The sequence below is a fragment of the Martes martes genome (genome assembly GCF_963455335.1).
Source record: "Martes martes genome assembly, chromosome: 5".
NCBI classification, from domain to species: Eukaryota; Metazoa; Chordata; class Mammalia; order Carnivora; family Mustelidae; genus Martes; species Martes martes.
In genome coordinates this window covers 91,137,923-91,155,990 of record NC_137892.1, presented here as the reverse complement: position 1 = coordinate 91,155,990, position 18,068 = coordinate 91,137,923, and the positions used below count along the sequence as shown (strand labels likewise).

General features: G+C 42.6%; 1 protein-coding gene across 2 annotated transcripts in view; it reads right to left on the bottom strand.

Moving 5' to 3' along the window:
• The window catches only part of KLHL3 (kelch like family member 3), a 113,141-nt gene that overhangs the window by 26,281 nt on the left and 68,792 nt on the right, over positions 1-18,068 (bottom strand). For both annotated transcript variants that reach the window (XM_080804505.1, XM_080804506.1), the window contains exons 7-8: positions 9,605-9,721; positions 5,107-5,256 (exon numbers count right to left, since the gene is read on the bottom strand). In XM_080804505.1, coding sequence (XP_080660631.1) covers positions 5,107-5,256; positions 9,605-9,721 — 267 coding nt within the window. The remainder of the gene's footprint in view (positions 1-5,106; positions 5,257-9,604; positions 9,722-18,068) is intronic.

Genomic DNA, 18,068 nt, shown 5'->3' with positions numbered 1-18,068 from the left:
AAAGATAAATGAACATGCAAAGTACCTAGAACAGGAAAAACAACTCTGAAGAATAAAACTGGAGGACTCATACTACCTGATTTCAAGACTTACTATAAAGCTGGTAATCAAAGCAACATGGTATTGGTATAAAGACAGGCAAATAGATAATAGAAACAGAAGAGTATCCAGATATAGACCAACACATATGCAGTTGATTATTTACAACAAAGGTACCAAATCCACTCAATGGAGAAAGGAGAATCCTTCTAGTAAATGCTGTGGAAAAAACTGGACATTCAAATACAAAACCTTGACCCTTATATCACACACCATATTACAAAGAAATCTCAAAATGGATCATAGACCCAAATGTAAAACCTAAAACTTTAAAAAGTATAGTAGAAAAACCTTGTTGATCTTAGATTATGCCAAGATTTTCTTTAGATAAAACACAAAATACATCAATCATAACAGGAAAAAAAATTGACAAAATTTAAAACTTCTGCTCTCCCAAAGATACTTTTAAGAAAATAAAAAGACAAGATACAGGTTGGGAAAAAATATTTGCAAAATACAATTTTGCTAACAGACTTACATCCACAATATACAAAGGACTCTTAGAAATCAGTAAGAATAAAATAACCCAATTTTTTTTAAAGGGAAGAAAATTTGAACAGACTTCACCAGAGAAGATACAGAGATGGCAAATAAGCACATGAAAAGATGTTCAACATCATTAGTTATTAGAGAAATGTAAATTAAATCCAGAATGAGATACCACCACATCCCTACTGCAGTGGCAAAATTTTTTTAAAATAGGTAATACAAGTAGTGGTAAGGCTGTGGAGTAACTGGAACTTTTATACATTGCTAATGGGAATACATAAAGGTACAGCTGTCTCGAAAAACACTTTAGCAATTTCTTATAAAGTTAAACATATACTTACCATACAACCCAGCAATCCTATTCCTAGGTATTTACCCAAGAGAAATTAAAACATAAGTCCACACAGGGATCTGTAAGTGAATGTTCAAACAGCTTTATTTTTAATAGCCAAAAATGGACACCCAAATGTCCATCAACAGGTGAAATGGATAAACAAATTATGGTATGTCCATACAATGGAATATTACTCAGCAATGGAAAGGAATAAACTCTTTATACATGCAACAACACAGATGAATCTCAAAAGCATTATGCTAAAAGAACGAAGGCAAGCTCAAAAGGCTACATATGGCATGATTTCATTTATATAACAACCTATCAAAGACAAAGCTGTAAGGACAGAAATCGGATCAGTAGTTGCCAAGGCTTAGGGGTAGAAGAAGGGGCTTGACTATAGAGCAGTACAGGGAATTTTTTGTGCAGTACTTAAAATATTCTGTATTTTGATTAGGATGGTAATTAAATAATGATATACATTTGCCAAAATTCATTGTATGTATCCCTAAAAAGAGTGAATTTTATTGTGTATAAATTATACCTTAATAAAACTGAAATTACAAGAAAATAATCTGGGATACTGATAATGGGGAAAACTGTGCATGTGTAGGGGCAGAAGGTATATGGGAAATCTCTTGACCTGGCCCTCAATTTTGGTATGAACCTAAAACTGCTCTAAAAATATAAAGTCTTACTTTGAAAATAAAAGGTAGTAAATTTATTGGAAATGCATCTCTTCATGAGATGAATGGGATGTTACAGGGTTCAGTTAAAGGAGATTCTGATATTAAAAAAAAATAAAAGAAAAGGTTCTTTTTCATCTGCCACCAAAACCTGAAAACCTGTCCCTGGGAGGCAAACTGGTATAAGAGAAAAAGCACAGACTTTGGAGTGGAACAGATCTTGGCTTAAACCCCAGCTCTGCACTTACTAGCTATGTAACTGGGAAAGTCACTTAACCTGTCTGAGTAAATTTAGTAAAGTAGGGATATGAAGAGTAATGTCCTACTATTATAATGATTTAATGAGATAATGTACCACCTGATAATACTCAAAGTGATAGTTTCCCTCAGCATACCCCACTCCTCAAACCCACAGTGGGGATCCCCTCATAATTTAAGTGCCCCAACAATGGTGACAGAGTAGAGTTTGAGAAAGAGGCTGGACAACATAACCCTAAACCATTCAAGGATTAAAGTCAGGGGGACAATGAGGCAAAGAGTAGTGATGTCTTTTTTTAAAATCCTTTCAACAGATTCATTCACAAGAAGTCTTGGTTCTGGTTACCTGCAGAAGTCTATGTCCTAGAACCTAAACATTTTCATTCTGAAAAGAGTGGTTCCTAAGGAGCAGAGATGACAGAGGGACAACTGTGGCCTCCTGAAAGAGGGATGTGTGTTTCGCGACCACAGATTCATGACCTGGAAAGGGAGGGTGGTCTCAGCAGGCTGAGTGGGGACTCAGGCACAAACTTGGCTTTGATTTTTAAAACAGTCTTCTTATAATTATGTGTGGTAAAAGCTAGATGTGGAATCTAGAAAAGGAAAGGTCACTAGGTATGGTCTCCACACAGAGAAACCGGGCCAGCTCTGCACCATTTCCTTAGCTTCAGAACCCACTCCCCAGGAAAGGATGTCAGTAACCTGATAGAAGAGAAGAACCTCCTTTTCCAAAGAAAAAAGTCACAAAGACAGGCAACAATGCCAGCCGAGAACCTGGCACAGAAGAAGCCTCCTCCACAAAGAATAACACTGAACCTCAGAATCAGTATTCTCAAGATGCCAATATTCAAGCTCGTGGAAATTTAGGTCATAATAAAGGTGGTATTCAGACTAATGGGGGCGGGGGAGGGAGATTAGTCAATAAAATAACTTTGGGGCAAATGGCTCATCATTTGTCATACAAATAAAGCTGGATTCTTACCCTCACTCCTTATACTAAAATAAATTCTAAGTGCATCAAAGATTTAAATGTAAAACAGAAATCATTAAAGTACTTGTAGAAAACATGGGAGTCTTTTTTTTTTTTTTTAATCTCAGAGCAGAGAAAACATTTCTAAGCAGACTGTAAAACCACCTAAGCTCTAAAGAAAAAGACCAATTTGACTACTTAAAATTGGTTTTGGGAATTTAAAAAAAAATGTTTTAAGTAAGTTTAGAGGCAAAATACAAACTAAGAAAAAAATATTGGAAATATATACCAAAGGCCTAATCTCTCCAAAATAAAAAGAGCCCTTAAAGACCATTCATAAAATATAGTCCAATAGAAAAACAGGCAAAGGACATCATGAAAATTCCCCCAAAGAGAAATACAGGGGCCATAATCATAGGAAGCCTAGATCAGTCTCACTCACAATGAAAGAAATGTAAACTAAAACAAGATGCCATCTTTTAAAGGATATTTGACATAGAAATGTTTCTAAGATTTAAAAATGGAGATTTTTAGAAGGCCCATCCACAGAGGGCAGTTAAATAAATTATGGCACATAAATATAATTAAATATCATGTACCTATTTTAATTTAAATGCTGATTTCACTTATACTGATAACAATGAAAGCAGTCTGTTGAATAGGAGATAAACAATGATTTCAATTTATGGAGCAAGATTCCATTTACCTAAAAGGGTACATTTCTATCCATTTATGAATAGGCGCACAGAGATACGTCTGGAAGAAAACTCACTAAGGGAACAGCAGTGATTGCCCCTGGGTGGACGAGTTACAGGTGATTTTTACTGTACCTCAAAAATGCAGTACCTTTTTAATAGTCTACAATGAGCATATATTTCAATAATTGAAATTATTTTCATTTGGAAAATATGGAGTAGTTTCAATGCAATACTTCAGTAAAATAAAACCGAAGTGTCGACATGCAATAAGGCAAACGGCCAGCAGGACCCAGGCCCTTGCCCTGCGGCTGCCCCTTCTGACCTGCACGAGGCAGCGGGAAACAGACAGGTAGGTATGTATGTAGGTTCAGGTTTACAAAGATGAAGCCAGGTGCAGGATGGTATGGGTTCACAGAACAGGTTTGGAGGGGGGAAAAGACCCAGTTCAAACCCGGGTTCTACTACAGTGGCTGTGTGGACCTGGGGCAAGTCACTTCATCATCGCTCTGACCTCCAGTTTCCTCTGTGTAGAGCTAGGATCCCTGCCTCCCCCAGGCAGGGCTGTTGGGAGGATTACAAAAGATACACATGTGAGATCCTCAGCTTACTGCCTGACACAGAAACAGCCCTCAGGAAAGGTCAGCAGCCTGCCTTCTTACCTGGGATATGCATATAACCTTCATTCACATCGCACTCACTAAATTCTCCACGACCCAGAGTCACAGAGCAGAGTGGAGAGAGCAATGACAGATCTCAGAGAATCCAAACATCTGGTCTTGGACAGACCTCCTCTAGCACTTTGAAAACCTTTCTGGAAGCGGCCTGCAAGGAGTGTGCAGCCAGCCACAAAGAGGAGGAAGTGGAGGAGGAGGAGGACAAAGCAAAGGTCTAAACATTTCCCTGGGGCTGCCTGCTGTGCAGTCGTGAGTCGGCAGAACTCACTTCAATCTGTTCCCTTTTCCTCCTGGGGTGGCTGGGACCTGTCCTGAGAGGTCAGGACGTTAGGCTCCTAGACAGCCTACTGGAATGCCAAACTGGGAAGGCCTTAGAAACCAGCTAGTGCAGGGGCTTTCATGCTGCAGATGAAGGACAGGAGAACCAGAGAGGGGAAGGGCCTTGCAAGGAACAGAAGCAGCCAGTACACATCTGTCGGCCCTAAGTGTTCAGGGCTCAGCAGTGAAAGAAAAAACCAGACTAGAACTACTCTGATGCAAATAACCGCCCAGAAAGAGGACTGGTAGGACCATCACTAGGAGCCACCCAGCCACTCCTCTGCTTCCAAAAGAAACAAGAACCTAGACCAAAGAAAGAGGTGAGAGGAAAGAGCTCTAAGTTATTCTCAAAACTCCCTGGTGACTCTGGAGGTTACCTGGAAATTCTTAGGAAAGGAAGACCATGGAAAAGAGAGGTACCAGCGGATTCAAAAGGAACCAGCAGACTCCATCTCTTAAGTCATAAATGCAACCAAGAAGCAGGGCAGCCATGGGTGACGAAAGACTTGGAGGAAGGAGCAGAAGGCCACTTGCCCAGAACACAGTCCCGGCAGCTGGCACTGGCTGGGCTGGGGCTTACCTTGGGAAGGCTGACTGGAGTCCTGGGCTTGGTCCTGGGGTTCTTAATCAAGAGCCTCTGATCCTGAGGGAGCAGATGGTATTTCATGGCCTCGATGAGGAAGTCCTTACAGGTGTTGTTATTCTTTATCAAAGCTTCTTCTTCAACCGTCTGGAGGTAACAACCCACAGGTAAGCCAGGAGCAGAGCCCAGCCTCATTCCCCAATCTGACACCTCTCCCCTGGGCTGAGTCATTCCTGTATTCTCACGCTCTCTTATCCCCCACCACCTCATCTCAGACCCCAGAAGGAAGATCACAGACCTACAACTGAGTGCCTACCTCCTGTATTTCAAGAGCACAGTGGAGTAAGTGGTTAAGTTCTGGCATCAAACAGACAGGGATATAACCTCACTGGCTAGGTCTGTTTGGCATGTTAGTTTGTAGGCTTAAATGGAATTATGCAAAACAAAGACAATTAGCTGTCCTGAAGGCTTCATCCCACATTCCTCCTGGTTTAAGTGCTTTACAATGTTTAGGGCAAACGGTCAGACATCTGAGAGGAGAGGGAGGGAAAGAGGAAGAGGGCAGGATCCCTCAGACAACTTTTGGAGGCACGGAGTCAAACAAGGTGAGAGTCAAGAACAATAGTTCATATCCATTTTCTTACAGTGAAGCCTCAGGGACAAAACTGGCCAACGAGGTGCTCTATAACAGAGTGGTGATATCAGAGCAAAAAGAATGTCCTGCACAGAAGTCCCATCTACTGACTGCATCTTGGACCCTATCTACGCTGGAACTATGGCTTCTTCACATATCACAGAGCTGTTGGCCTAAGCAGATGCTCAGCAAGTATAAGCCAAAATATCTCATGACCAAGACCAAGGGTGAACCGATGCTGGTGCTCTGACCTTCAAACCTCTGTCCTTTGGCCTAGGTCAGATTGTCGTGTGGTGTATCTGTAAGGGGTAGTGTGGTCTTTGGAGGTCACCTCACAGTTTCTTTGCTGGAGTATTTAGGAGCTAACAGGAGAGATCAGTTTCTTTCAAGAGCTAACAAATATGGAATGTCTCCTGGTTGGACAGCCCAGTGCTACACTCTGGGAAAAAAAAGATAAGACAAGGGTTCTGACTCTGAGGCATTCAAGTCCAGCCAGAGAAGGAGAGGGGCCTCCCCACCTCAATCACCTCAGCCCTCAAGCTAGTCGTGCACAAGGCATGACTAGCCTCACTGGTAACTAGGAACCGAAATACGGCCAGGCCGTCACCTGCTGGGCAGCACTGGAGCTGGCAGGAAAAGAAGGACTGGCATGATAGAGCCTCTGTCAGCACTGGGCACCTCTTTCGCCAGAAGTGATCCTCAGGAACACTCCATTTTGGGGGAAGTTTTCCCCACTCACCCTACCCCCACTGAGGGACTGACCCAGATTGAGACAAATTATAAGCTTTTAGGGTCAGTTAAAACAAATTTAAAAGTGTGAAAGAGTATCTCTTTTCTTTTTTTTTTTTTAAGATTTTATTTATTTATTTGACAGACAGAGATCACAAGTAGGCAGAGAGGCAGACAGAGAGAGGAGGAAGCAGGCTCCCTGCTGAGCAGAGAGCCCGATGTGGGGCTCGATTCCAAGACCCTGAGATCATGACCTGAGCTGAAGGCAGAGGCTTTAACCCACTGAGCCACCCAGGTGCCCCAGTATCTTTTCTTTTTAAGATTTTATTTATTCGAGAGAGAGGGAGAGAGAAAAAGAGAGAGCATGAACAAGTAGAAGAGCAGAGGGGGTGGGAAAGGGACAAGCAGACTCCCCACTCAGTGTGGAGCCTAACACAGGGCTCAGTCCCACAACCCTGAGATCATGACCTGACCAGAAACCAAGAGTCGGAAACTCAACTGACTGAGCCACCCACGTGCCTCCGAGAGAAGATACCTTCCAAAGCTTGGATAGAAAGCGAAATGCATAAACAGTGGGGTGCCTGGGTGGCTCAGTGGGTTAAGCCTCTGTCTTCAGCTCAGGTCATGATCTCAGGGTCCTGGGATCGAGCCCCACATTGGGTTCTCTGCTCAGCAGGGAGCCTGCTTCCCCTCTCTGCCTGCTTCTCTGCCTACTTGCGATCTCTCTCTGTCAAATAAATAAATAAAATCTTAAAAAAAAAAAAAGAAATGCATAAACAGCTACTTCTCCCAAAGAATGCATTCAGCTTGAATGAAAAGATCCTCCAAAAAGTTAATGCTTTTAATTGAAACAGAGTTTCAATCTGGGGTGACAAGAAAGTTTTAAGAATGGATATAGTAATGGTTGTACAGCATGACAAATACAATTAGTACATTGAATTTATACTTTAAAATGGTCAAAATGATGAAACGTATATATATATATACACACATATACATATATCACAATTTTAAAAAGTTTTTAGATGTAATATGTTACACACTTCTACATATCTAAATATTTCAAAATATTTAGTAAAGCCTAGTGTTAGTGGATAAAAACAAACAAACAAAAACACCTTCCCCAGAAATCAATGTTGGTGCAGGTCTGCCCAGGACTCTCCCTGTGTCCTCCCCCATCAAGACTGACCACCCACAGCAGGTTATACTAGCCTGAAGTTTCAAGGTCAAATGAGTGTTAATGAAACATCCTTTTCCAGAGGTATTCTAAAAAGAGTACTTTGGAAAGGTGGGGGTGGGAGGAGGGTCCCATACAACAGTGCTCATGCCCATTGCTTCTGACCCTCTTCTTCTCCAGATCTAAATCCTACTTTGCCATCATAACCTAAGAACTATTTTCAGTATCTCTAAGTTTCAGTGATGGACAGATGGAGGCCATGACCAAGGGTTTCTAATGTCAGTTTCCCCTGGAACTCAGGTCCACATAAAACCCTTCCTGTGGAAGTGATGCTGTGCTGGAGGCCAGACGTCTACCTCTGCCTTTGGTCAGTTTCTCACAAGACAGGAGGTTTGATTCTGACCCAGGGAGCTCAGGCCAGCTCAGTCCCTCTGCTTAGGGAACCTTTCCTACAGGAAGGAGATGCTGCCACCAGGGGGCAGTGGTACCATCCAAAGTGTAAAACACAGGGCCCATAGAAGGACTGGGGGCTAGTGCATGCCTCAGCACCTGGAATAGGACAGAGGTTCAGAGATTCAGAGGACATCTCACTGACCCATTAGACTAACATTAATAATTAATAATTAATAATGTTGACCCATTAGGTCAATAGCGTCCCAAGATGATGATTTTACAAGCATTTGTGAGGATACCCTACTCTCCCACTACTCCCAATAGCATCTGTGGTCATCACGTTGGTAGACATATCAGCTAGCATTCACTCACAGTGTTGCAGTCTTTATGTGGATTATCTCATTCTATCCCCAAACAATCCTATAAGGGCAGGTGCTATTTTTACCAGATGAGAAGACTGAGATTGAGAAAGGTTGAGCGCTTGCCCAGTGTTAGATGCCTGGGAAGTGACAGAGCTAGGCCACTGGGTTGCTAAATTAGATCTCTCTTATCCTTGCTTCACACCTTCCATTCCTTCCAGAAACTTCCTGGAAACAGATGATGGTTGGCCTACTGCCTTGGTATTTTGTTTTGTTCATATACCTAAGTTTCACCCTCTGCCCACTTACAAGATTATCTAAAGCCAATCGATCAAAAGAACAGAGAGTATTAAAGGTGACAGTCTTCCTGGTGAAAGGCAGGGGCTTCTGGGTCAACAGATGTGAATTTGAATCCTGACCCTGCCTTCTTCTGCCAAATAATTCTCAGCCTCCATAAACCTCAAGGCCCAGACCTATAAAAAGAGGGTTATTTAACTTTGCCTCACAGGGTTATTACAAGGATTAAATATGTGACACCGCAGGCGCCCCCCCCCCCCAATAATTCTTCATTTTTCTTTCCTCCTCAGAGGAAGTAGAAGCAATATGTATCCCAGGCACCTGTGAGGAGCTGGTTTTTGCAGTCCCAAACTGGGCTCCAAGATGCCTACCGTGAAGGTAAAGAGAACACAGCAACATGGAAATGACCCTTCTTGCTTAGGTCCCCTACAGTAAAAGTGGCTGACTTCCAGAGAACATTTCTTATGCCCAGCTCCATGCTAAACACCTGACTTGCATATTTACAACTCCTCTGGTCCTCACAACAGTCCTGCAGGGTTCTCGTATAATATCCCTTCTATCAAAGAAGAAACTAAGGCTTGAAGAGTTAAATAAAAACTCAAAGCTAACAAGTAGTGGAGCAGGAACTAAATCCTAAGTGTCTTATTCTCAAACCTACATTCTTAAACCTCACTCTACCATCTAATAGAACGTTGCATGTCAACTATACTTCAATAATAAAAATTAAAAAAAAAAAAAAGACCCTCAGACTACCATGATTCCCCTTAGGCCAGTGGGTTGGTGCTCTCAACCTGTACAAAAGACCCATGAAACTCCTCAACAGCCCGATACAACCAGGGCTGCCCACTGCTATTCCGAGAAGCCTGGGGAAGCAGGAAAGCCCTTGGTTCTTCACACAGCACTCACCTGGACCAGGTAATCCCTTGGTAAGAGGGGAAGACGGACATGTTCCATCAGTTTTGCCATGTGCTCTAAACGGGTTTCTTTCTCATAATTGATCCATGAAATCACAGCTTCAAATACCTACAAAGAAAACCAACACAGGTAACTGTAACAGAGAGAAGACCTTCCAAACAATTTCCTCATTCTGGGGGGTGGGGGGGAAGTCCAATGTCCAAATCATGCACAAAGGTGGTTAACCTAAGGTTCAATGTTTACAATAAACGAAAAATGGAAAGAATTTGTCTTCTACCTGACATCACAGTGATATCACACACACACAGGTTATAATAAACCTGCGCCCCCAAACACAGAATCACCAAGGTTCGCAGCAAAATAAATATCAGGTCTCATGGTTATTTAAAGATAGAAATACAAAGCAGGGACTCTGAACCAAATTTTATAAAGACTACGCAGAAGACCAGAAGCCTTGGGAGCAAGCCTACCATGCCCCTCGCCCCCCACACCTCACCCCCCACATCCCTCTCCTCCTTCATGTCCCAGGTGCGGCTAATGCAGAATCAAGACAGTAAGAATATCATCTGCCCAAAAGCTGGCTGTGAAATGGTGAGTATGTCAGCAAATGACAGAGAATTTCTCTGTCAAAAACTTCACCTTGGCTTAACCTCTCCCTTGAGGAGAGATTTCATTTCTCTACAAATGCAAATCAGGCTTGGAACCAAAAAGTAGGCTCTCGGGTTTGGATCTCCACCATGCCTAAGAAGAAGCCCACTGTCTGCCACCATATACACACAGACAGATAAAATTCAATGTTGATGAGGCTGCAGGGAAGCCGGCACTATTTCTGGAAACTTAATTAACACAGCTTTTTAAGAGAGGAGGGAAGAATTTGGCAATATCAATCAAATATGTCAATGTGCACATTCTTTGACCTAGAAATACCACTTCTAGGATCTAGCCTACAAAAATACTCACAAAGGTGGTGCTCACAAAAGGATTTGCATGCCAGGATGTTTGCTGCAGCATTTTTGTAAAAAATAGAAAGGGAAACAACCTAATGCTGACTAGTGGAGAAATTATTTAACTACTGTGCATACTATGGGATATTTTCAGCTGGTGGAAAGAATAAAACAAATCAACTTCTTGTGCCAGAAACTAAGAAAGTACCCAAAGATTAAGATGGACACGTCAAATGGACACAGAGCCAGTAAGTGGGGGTTTTGTTGCCAATATCTGGGACAAAACTTCAAAGAGAATAATGACAAAATCAGGTTAGTGCTTCTTGGTGAAGTGGGTTGGGAGAATAGGGAGGTGACAAAGGAACCTTTTTGGGGGAATGGGTATGTTCTAGATCTTGACAAGGTGGAAGTTACATGTACATATGCATTTGTGAAACTGATTAGTCTGTACACACAGTATCTGTACGTTTCACGGTGCCCAACTCATAACTCAGTGTAAAACATTCTCAGAGGGGCGTCTGGCTGGCTCAGTTGGTAGAGCATGTGACTCTTGATCGTAGGATTGTGAGTTCCAGCCCCACATTGAACATGGAACCTACCTAAATAATTAAATAAAATGAAACATTCTCAGAATGAAAGAAAAACACAGTAATGGATCATAACACAATGAACAAAAAAGAATCCATGAATCCAGAGGATACATTTTAAAATGTGCGAAGGGCTCTTTTTCACAGACAAATACCAGCCAATAAAGGTAGAGGGAATGACAGCACAAAAATATCATTTTGCGACCATCAATATAATAACTCATTCAGAAAAATTCATCAGGGGATGCTCAAATCACTGCATGAAAATTGGCTGGGGAACAGGATAGTTTTCAAAGTATCACATCGCAGATAACTTACTAACTACATGGTGGCAGGGGCGGGGACAGCCACAAATGTGGAAATCTGACAGATACCACCTTGAGCAAGTGACCTAAGTTAGCACCACCAATAACAGGACAAACTAATCTTCCCAATCTTGACTTAATGGGAAAGGACACAGCATCCCCTAAAGTAGTTTCTTCCTAAAATGTTTAACCTGAATCTTATACTAAGGAAATAATCAGACAACTCCATCTTTGGAACATTCTGCAATTCTGCAAGATTGCTGGCCTGAATTCTTCAAGCCATTAATATTATAAGAGACAAAAAAAAAAAAAAAAGAGCAGAGAGATAGTTCGAGATTAAGGGGATTTAGAGACATGGGAACTAAATGCAATGTATGATCCTTCACTGGATCATGGATTTAAAAGAAACAGCCATAAAGGACTGTTTTGAGACTGTTAGGAATTTTGAATGCTGACTATGTATTAGCTAATATCATTTGTATTAGCATTAAATTTCTTTGCTATGATAATGGTTTTATGGCTTAAAAAAATAATTTCCTTGTTCTTAGGAGGTATATATTCAAATACTAGGGATGAAGTGTTACCATGTCTCCACTTTACTGTCAAATGGTTCAGCAAAATAAAAGTTCAAATACGTGGAGAGAGAAATAAGGCAAGTGAAGCAAATGTTAACTGGTGAATCTAGGTTAAGAGTATATGAATGTGCATGCTTTCAAACTTTAATGTAGGCTTGAAATTTTTCAAAATGAAAATCAGAGAGGAGATGAAAAGACATTCTAAAAAAAGGAAAATATGACAACAAAATTTACAATGTGGTGTAAAGTCAAAATGAAAGCTAACTCCCAGGGGTGGGGAAAAAACCTCTATAATTTTTCTAACCTTAAGAATAGTTTTGTGTGTATTGATATGTTAATGATGCTTTGGCCCTATTTCCTAAACATAAACTTAAGTCAGGCTGGGTGTACTCAAAATAGGAAAAGAATCAATCCAAAAGGGAAGAGAAGAGAAAAGAATGGAATGGAACAGAAAGAAAGGAGCACTACCCCTGGACAGTTCGCTCTCAGTTCTGTAAAAAATAACCTCTATATGCACAGACATAAACATACACATGCCATGGAAATCCTCGCTGTCCGGTTTTGTTTTGTTTTGTTTTGTTTTAATTATTTGCCCTCCTAGAGCTTTATTCCTCACCCTCACAGCAGCAGTTTGTGAATCATTACTGTTGCTTCCACCAGGCTTGCAGATCCGTGAGAACACGGACCTGGTCTTATTTAATGGCAAATAATACATACTCAAAGATTCTTTTAATGAATGAATGGACACATGAGTTCAGAATAAGCACATAGGGAGGCAGTGGAAGCTGTCCGGGCTAGGGAAAAGGGGACTGGAATCAAAGCAGGGACCAAAGGAAGAGGGAGAAGTCAGACCACGCTGGATTAGGTGGTGGGCAACCACAGTCCAGTTCTGCCTCGCGATCCAACTTTCTTCTGCTCGACTTTACTGGACTAGGAGCTCCTGCAAGCCACCTAGCACAATGCTGGACACAGAGCAGGCGGCCAGGTGACAAATCTCTGCTGAAGAATGAACTGCAGGTCCTCGAGGAGGTGAAATTTCCTGATGATGCCCTTCCCCGTCAACCAGCTTCATCTTCGTCTTTGTTAGAAAAGCTAAAAAGCAAGCTGAGTCTAATAAAGTCGATATTTAACCTTATCTTTATTTTTGGCCTGACTTGCCTAACTGGTTCCGCTCAGTTGCACCATCTACCTACTCAGCTGTGAAAGCCACAGTGCTCGCCAACCACGGTGACCTTCTCAGCAGCTAGAGAAGGCCACATGTTTTCTTGAGGTTCCATGCTTAGAAAATAAACAAGCCAATAAACTTTCAGCTAGCTCTAGCCTTTAGTGTGCCTAAAATGGTTCCCAAGAGTGCCTCCCGTGAAGGGGCTGGCCAATGCAAGGGGTGCAACGTGTAACAGCAGCAGAAGCCAGTGTTTACTGCACACCAAGCCCAGTGCCATGCTCTTCGCTCTTTGGGGACTCTGGCAGCCTGGACTCCCAGGATAGCCCAGGGAACAGATCCTCTGAACCCACACTAAATGACTCTCCCAAGCCCAAAGCCACAAAGTAGCAGGGATGGGGTCCCCCCCCAGACCCAACACCAGCCCTCACGCTCTTACCCATGGCTCTCGGCTGCCTGTCAGGGCCTACGGCAGTGGCTGGCCAACTACAGCTCACAGGCCACGTTCAGCCTGCCACCTGTTTTCATAAATAAAATTTTACTGGAACACAGCCACACTCACTCGTTTACATACTGTCTGGGGCTGCTTTCACATTCTAACAGCAGCACTGAATCGAGACTCTCTGGCCTGCAAAGGCTAAAATGTTTACTCTCTGGTGCTTTAGAGGAAAAGGGTATCAACTCCGGGTCTATGAAATCCAAGCAGAAACCCTGTGGCTCTGATCACAGGGCAGGGTGATGTCTACTCAGATGAAAACACCTTCTGTGGAGCCCATGAAGAAATCAGCTTCCATGAGGCACGCTGAGGGTTTTACTTTTCAACAAAGAAAGAGCATCATTTCCTCACTGCTTTATATTCCAAAACCAATCTCTTGAGTACTACAAGGTTACTAGGTGCGAAAAGGGTGGGGAAAACTGAACTTTACAGCTCCTGGTTCCCCGTGCTTCTGCTTCCAATGTAAGTAGAAGCCTTGGCCAGGACACCCGGATAAAGCTGACCCCCTCCACCCTCCCCACCTCCAGTGAGGTAGGTAGCCATGCCCCATTGTACGTGCACCCAGGGAGGGGAGTGCAGAGCACTGGGGCACTTACATCTGCTTTCAAAACATGTTCTGAAAATCAAGAAGCGGGGTCATATATTAAAAATAGGCAGGGTGATGTCTTGGCAAGGGAAAAGGTCCAGTTGAGGGTGATTCACAGCAAAGCACAGGATGGAGGAAAAGAAGCCAGTTTTGACAAGATCAGGAGAAAAACTAGGTTCCTGCACACGGACTTAATTTGTTACTCAAGATTTGAGAAAGGCTAATTTTACCAAGAGACACAATGCTATGCATTTTACATGCATGATCTCCTTTAATCCACACAAAATCCTGTGACGTAGATATAAGTGTTCACATTTTACAGATGAGGAAACAGCCCCAAAAGGTTAGTGTCCAAGGTCATGCTGCCAAGAAGAAGTGCATCTGAGATGTGAACTCACCCCTAATTCCGAAAACCCAAGTTCTAACATTATGCAATATTGTATCTCAGAGGCACAATTAGTTAGAAAAACTGCGCAGACCACTGAATTGGGGAACTATTTCCCTAAACCCGTAATCATAAGTATACCCACCATGTGGTCTTAGGACACCCCTCCACCCAGATACTCTTTTGTTTCCCAGAGATTGAGCCAATAGCTTTTGCTTAATTCACTGATATGATTTTCAATCAAGAAGACAGCACTACTAGGACACCTGGGTTGCTCATCACTTAAGCGTCTGCCTTTCCGTTCAGGTCAAGATCCCAGGGTCCTGGGATCAAGTCCTGAATCAGGCTCTCTGCTTAGTGGGGAGTCTGCTTCTCTCTCTCTCACTACTCCTCCCCGGCTGCTCGTGCTCTCTCTCACTCACACTCTCTCTCTTTCTCAAATAAATAAATAAAATCTTTTTAAAAATTAAAAAAAAAAAAAAGACAGCACTACTAGACACAAGAATGAGTCTGTCAGATTTGTGTTGTTTCTTCAACTGAGTTTAACAGGACTTCTATGCACCAGACCCCCACCTCACTGTCCCGCACCACACCAGGGACCATTGGGAGCAGTGGTATGCTGGAGCTGGAGCTCATCGTGCATGTTTCTTCCCATCTTGGTGTTTAGAGACATTGCACTGGTAGTGTGAAATCAGCTGTCGTGGAAATATTTACACCATGGAAATAAGCAAATGAACCAGCAAACAAATCAGGGCTTTCAGAATTTTTTTGCAGAGCCTGTTGTTAAACATTTACCAGCATTAACACTGGTTACACTTCCTGGTCTGAAGGCTCCCTAAACTCTAGAAAACCAACTCAGTTGCACTCATCTTTCTGACAGTCCCATCATTTTATAGGGCACTTAGCAGTTCCTTCTTGTAGTTCCTTCATCTCAGACCCACAAGGGCCCTGGGAACATCAAGAGTCACTCATGTGAGAGAAAAGCGAGGTAGACAGTGGGGAAGTCGTCTGCCCCAACATTACCCAGCTAATTGGGAATGAAGCAGCAATGAGAAGCCCTAGCTTTCAGTCCACACTTTGTCCATAGCACATTTCATAGTTTGTAGCTATATATTTATTTCTGTACATTTTTTTTAATCTATCTGCCTCCATGGAGCACCGGGTGTGGTGCATAAACAATGAATACTGGAACACTGACAAAATAAAAAATAATAATATTAAAAAACTAATGACATTAAAAAAAATCTATCTCCCTCATGTGATTTTAAGTTCCACAAAGGCAGGGGTCTTATGTTGATCTGTTCACCAATGTCTCTCATGTGAATAACACACTATCTGCCACATAGACAGCACTCAATAAATATTTACTGAGAGAATGAATAAGTTAGTCAAAGTGGAAATGATTGGGTGTATGGTTCTCTTCCTACGACAGCATATTGCCAAATACGTGACTTCATATAAACAATAAAAATGATGACAAACATAAAAGAGGGATATCGCCTTGCCTGGAAATTGTTCGGCTTTCCACTACTACCTATAGCCAAGATAAAGACATGCAGTCCAAAGGAGAAGGACTGGAGCACGGTGGTTTGAGAGGAATGCCTATAAGCTGGAAGACAATTTCACATGGCGCCAATCCTACAAAGGAATGGAGCATGACACAGGGATGGAGAATGCCTTGCAGTCAATATGGTGGGTGGAGCTGAGTTGAAAGGAATCTTCCCCTGCAGCTCCAAACACATGAAAGTGACTTCTCACCAACAAATAAAGTTTTGAGCCGTAGTCACAAGAAAGAGGGAAGTGCCTGAGTGTTTTAAACAAGGAATGCAAGTCTGGCAGTTGAATGGAAGCTGAGGCCAAAATGGGTCACAGGCCCGTACAATTTAGATATGGATTTGAATGGTTCCAAAGTAGTGTCTCATCAGGTAGAATGTCTATACCAGGGGTGCCTGGGTGGCTCAGTCGGTTAAGCCTCTGCCTTCAGCTCAGGTCATGATCTCAGGGTCCTAGGATCGAGTTCTGTATCGGGCTCTCTGGTTGGCAGGGAGCCTGCTTCCTCCCCTCTCTCTCTCTCTGCTTGTCTCTCTGCCTACTTGTGATCTCTCTCTGTCAAATAAATAAATAAAATCTTTAAAAAAAAAAAAAAAAAAGAATGTCTATACCATAGGCTCTATGTGGACAGTGTTACCTACCTGTGTCCCATGTACTGGGACTAGATGAACTCCATCCATCTGCTCTGGGAAGGGGGAAGGGAGCTCACCATCTCCTGGAGGCTGGGACGTTAAGAACCATGTATCTTCAAGAAATCAGAACCCCAGGCTCACACCACATACAGATATGGGGTCTGAAGTGGGATACTCAAGACAAAAAGGAGTACAAAAACTGTTTCTAAACCAGTAAACCTGCCTTTGAGGGGCACTTCCACAGCCCAAGGCAACCCAGACTCCCATGGACAAAACATCCTCTGAAGATGGTCTCATAATCAAAAATTATATATTCCTGATGAAAAGAACTGCAAAATCAATACATCATAGAATATTTGGGGCAACCAAAGAAAAGAGGCCTCAAGACTATTCTCCACAATGGCGTCCTCAGAATATTATGGGCAGGAGACATTCTGTTGTAAAGGATGTTCTGGGACCAAATGAGCCTGGAGAGCACATCATACACACCTCAAATCTCCCTCAGAGATTCACAGAGCTCATTAACATACAAAAGCTCTGGCAAGTCCTTTAGTTTCTTAACCTGGTTCCTGTGTTTGGCCAGGAATGTCTCCTGAATGTGTCAGACATGAGACCTTCTCACAAACATTGCAGTTTGACTGCACACTGTGGGATACATACTGACCTAGAGAAGAAAGTCCTCACCCCCTAACCTATTCTATTTCCAGCCCCATCTCCCATGACCCCCACCAAAGACCCTGGACTCTCATCACATCGGTTACCATTCCCCCAAGTAGAATAAGGTATTCCAAATTTCCATGTCTGGATTCCTACTATCCCTTTCAACCTGAATTGTTTTCCAAAATCCTACTCTTAGTCTCCACATTTTAGCTCAAATATTCCCTTTCTTAGGAGGTCTTCCCCACCTAACAATTTGGAATAAAACACTCCAGGGCCCTTTCCTTGTACTTTGACCATAAGCAACTACTTCGCTCAGTCACATAAGGTACATGTTTTGTACCCAGATTGCAAGTTCTAAGAGTGCTAAGTGTCACTCACCCCCGTCTCCCTGTCAGAGTGGGCATGTGTTCATAGCGAGCAGAGGCCCAGTAGGCAGACATGTCAGCTTCAAATCATAAAGCTACTTATTGTCAACAGGCCTTAGTTTCCTCCTCTGCAGAATGGGGACAATAATCTCTGACTTGGGAGTCTGTGTGAGAAGTAGAAATGATGCGCTGGGCCAAAGAAGTCAC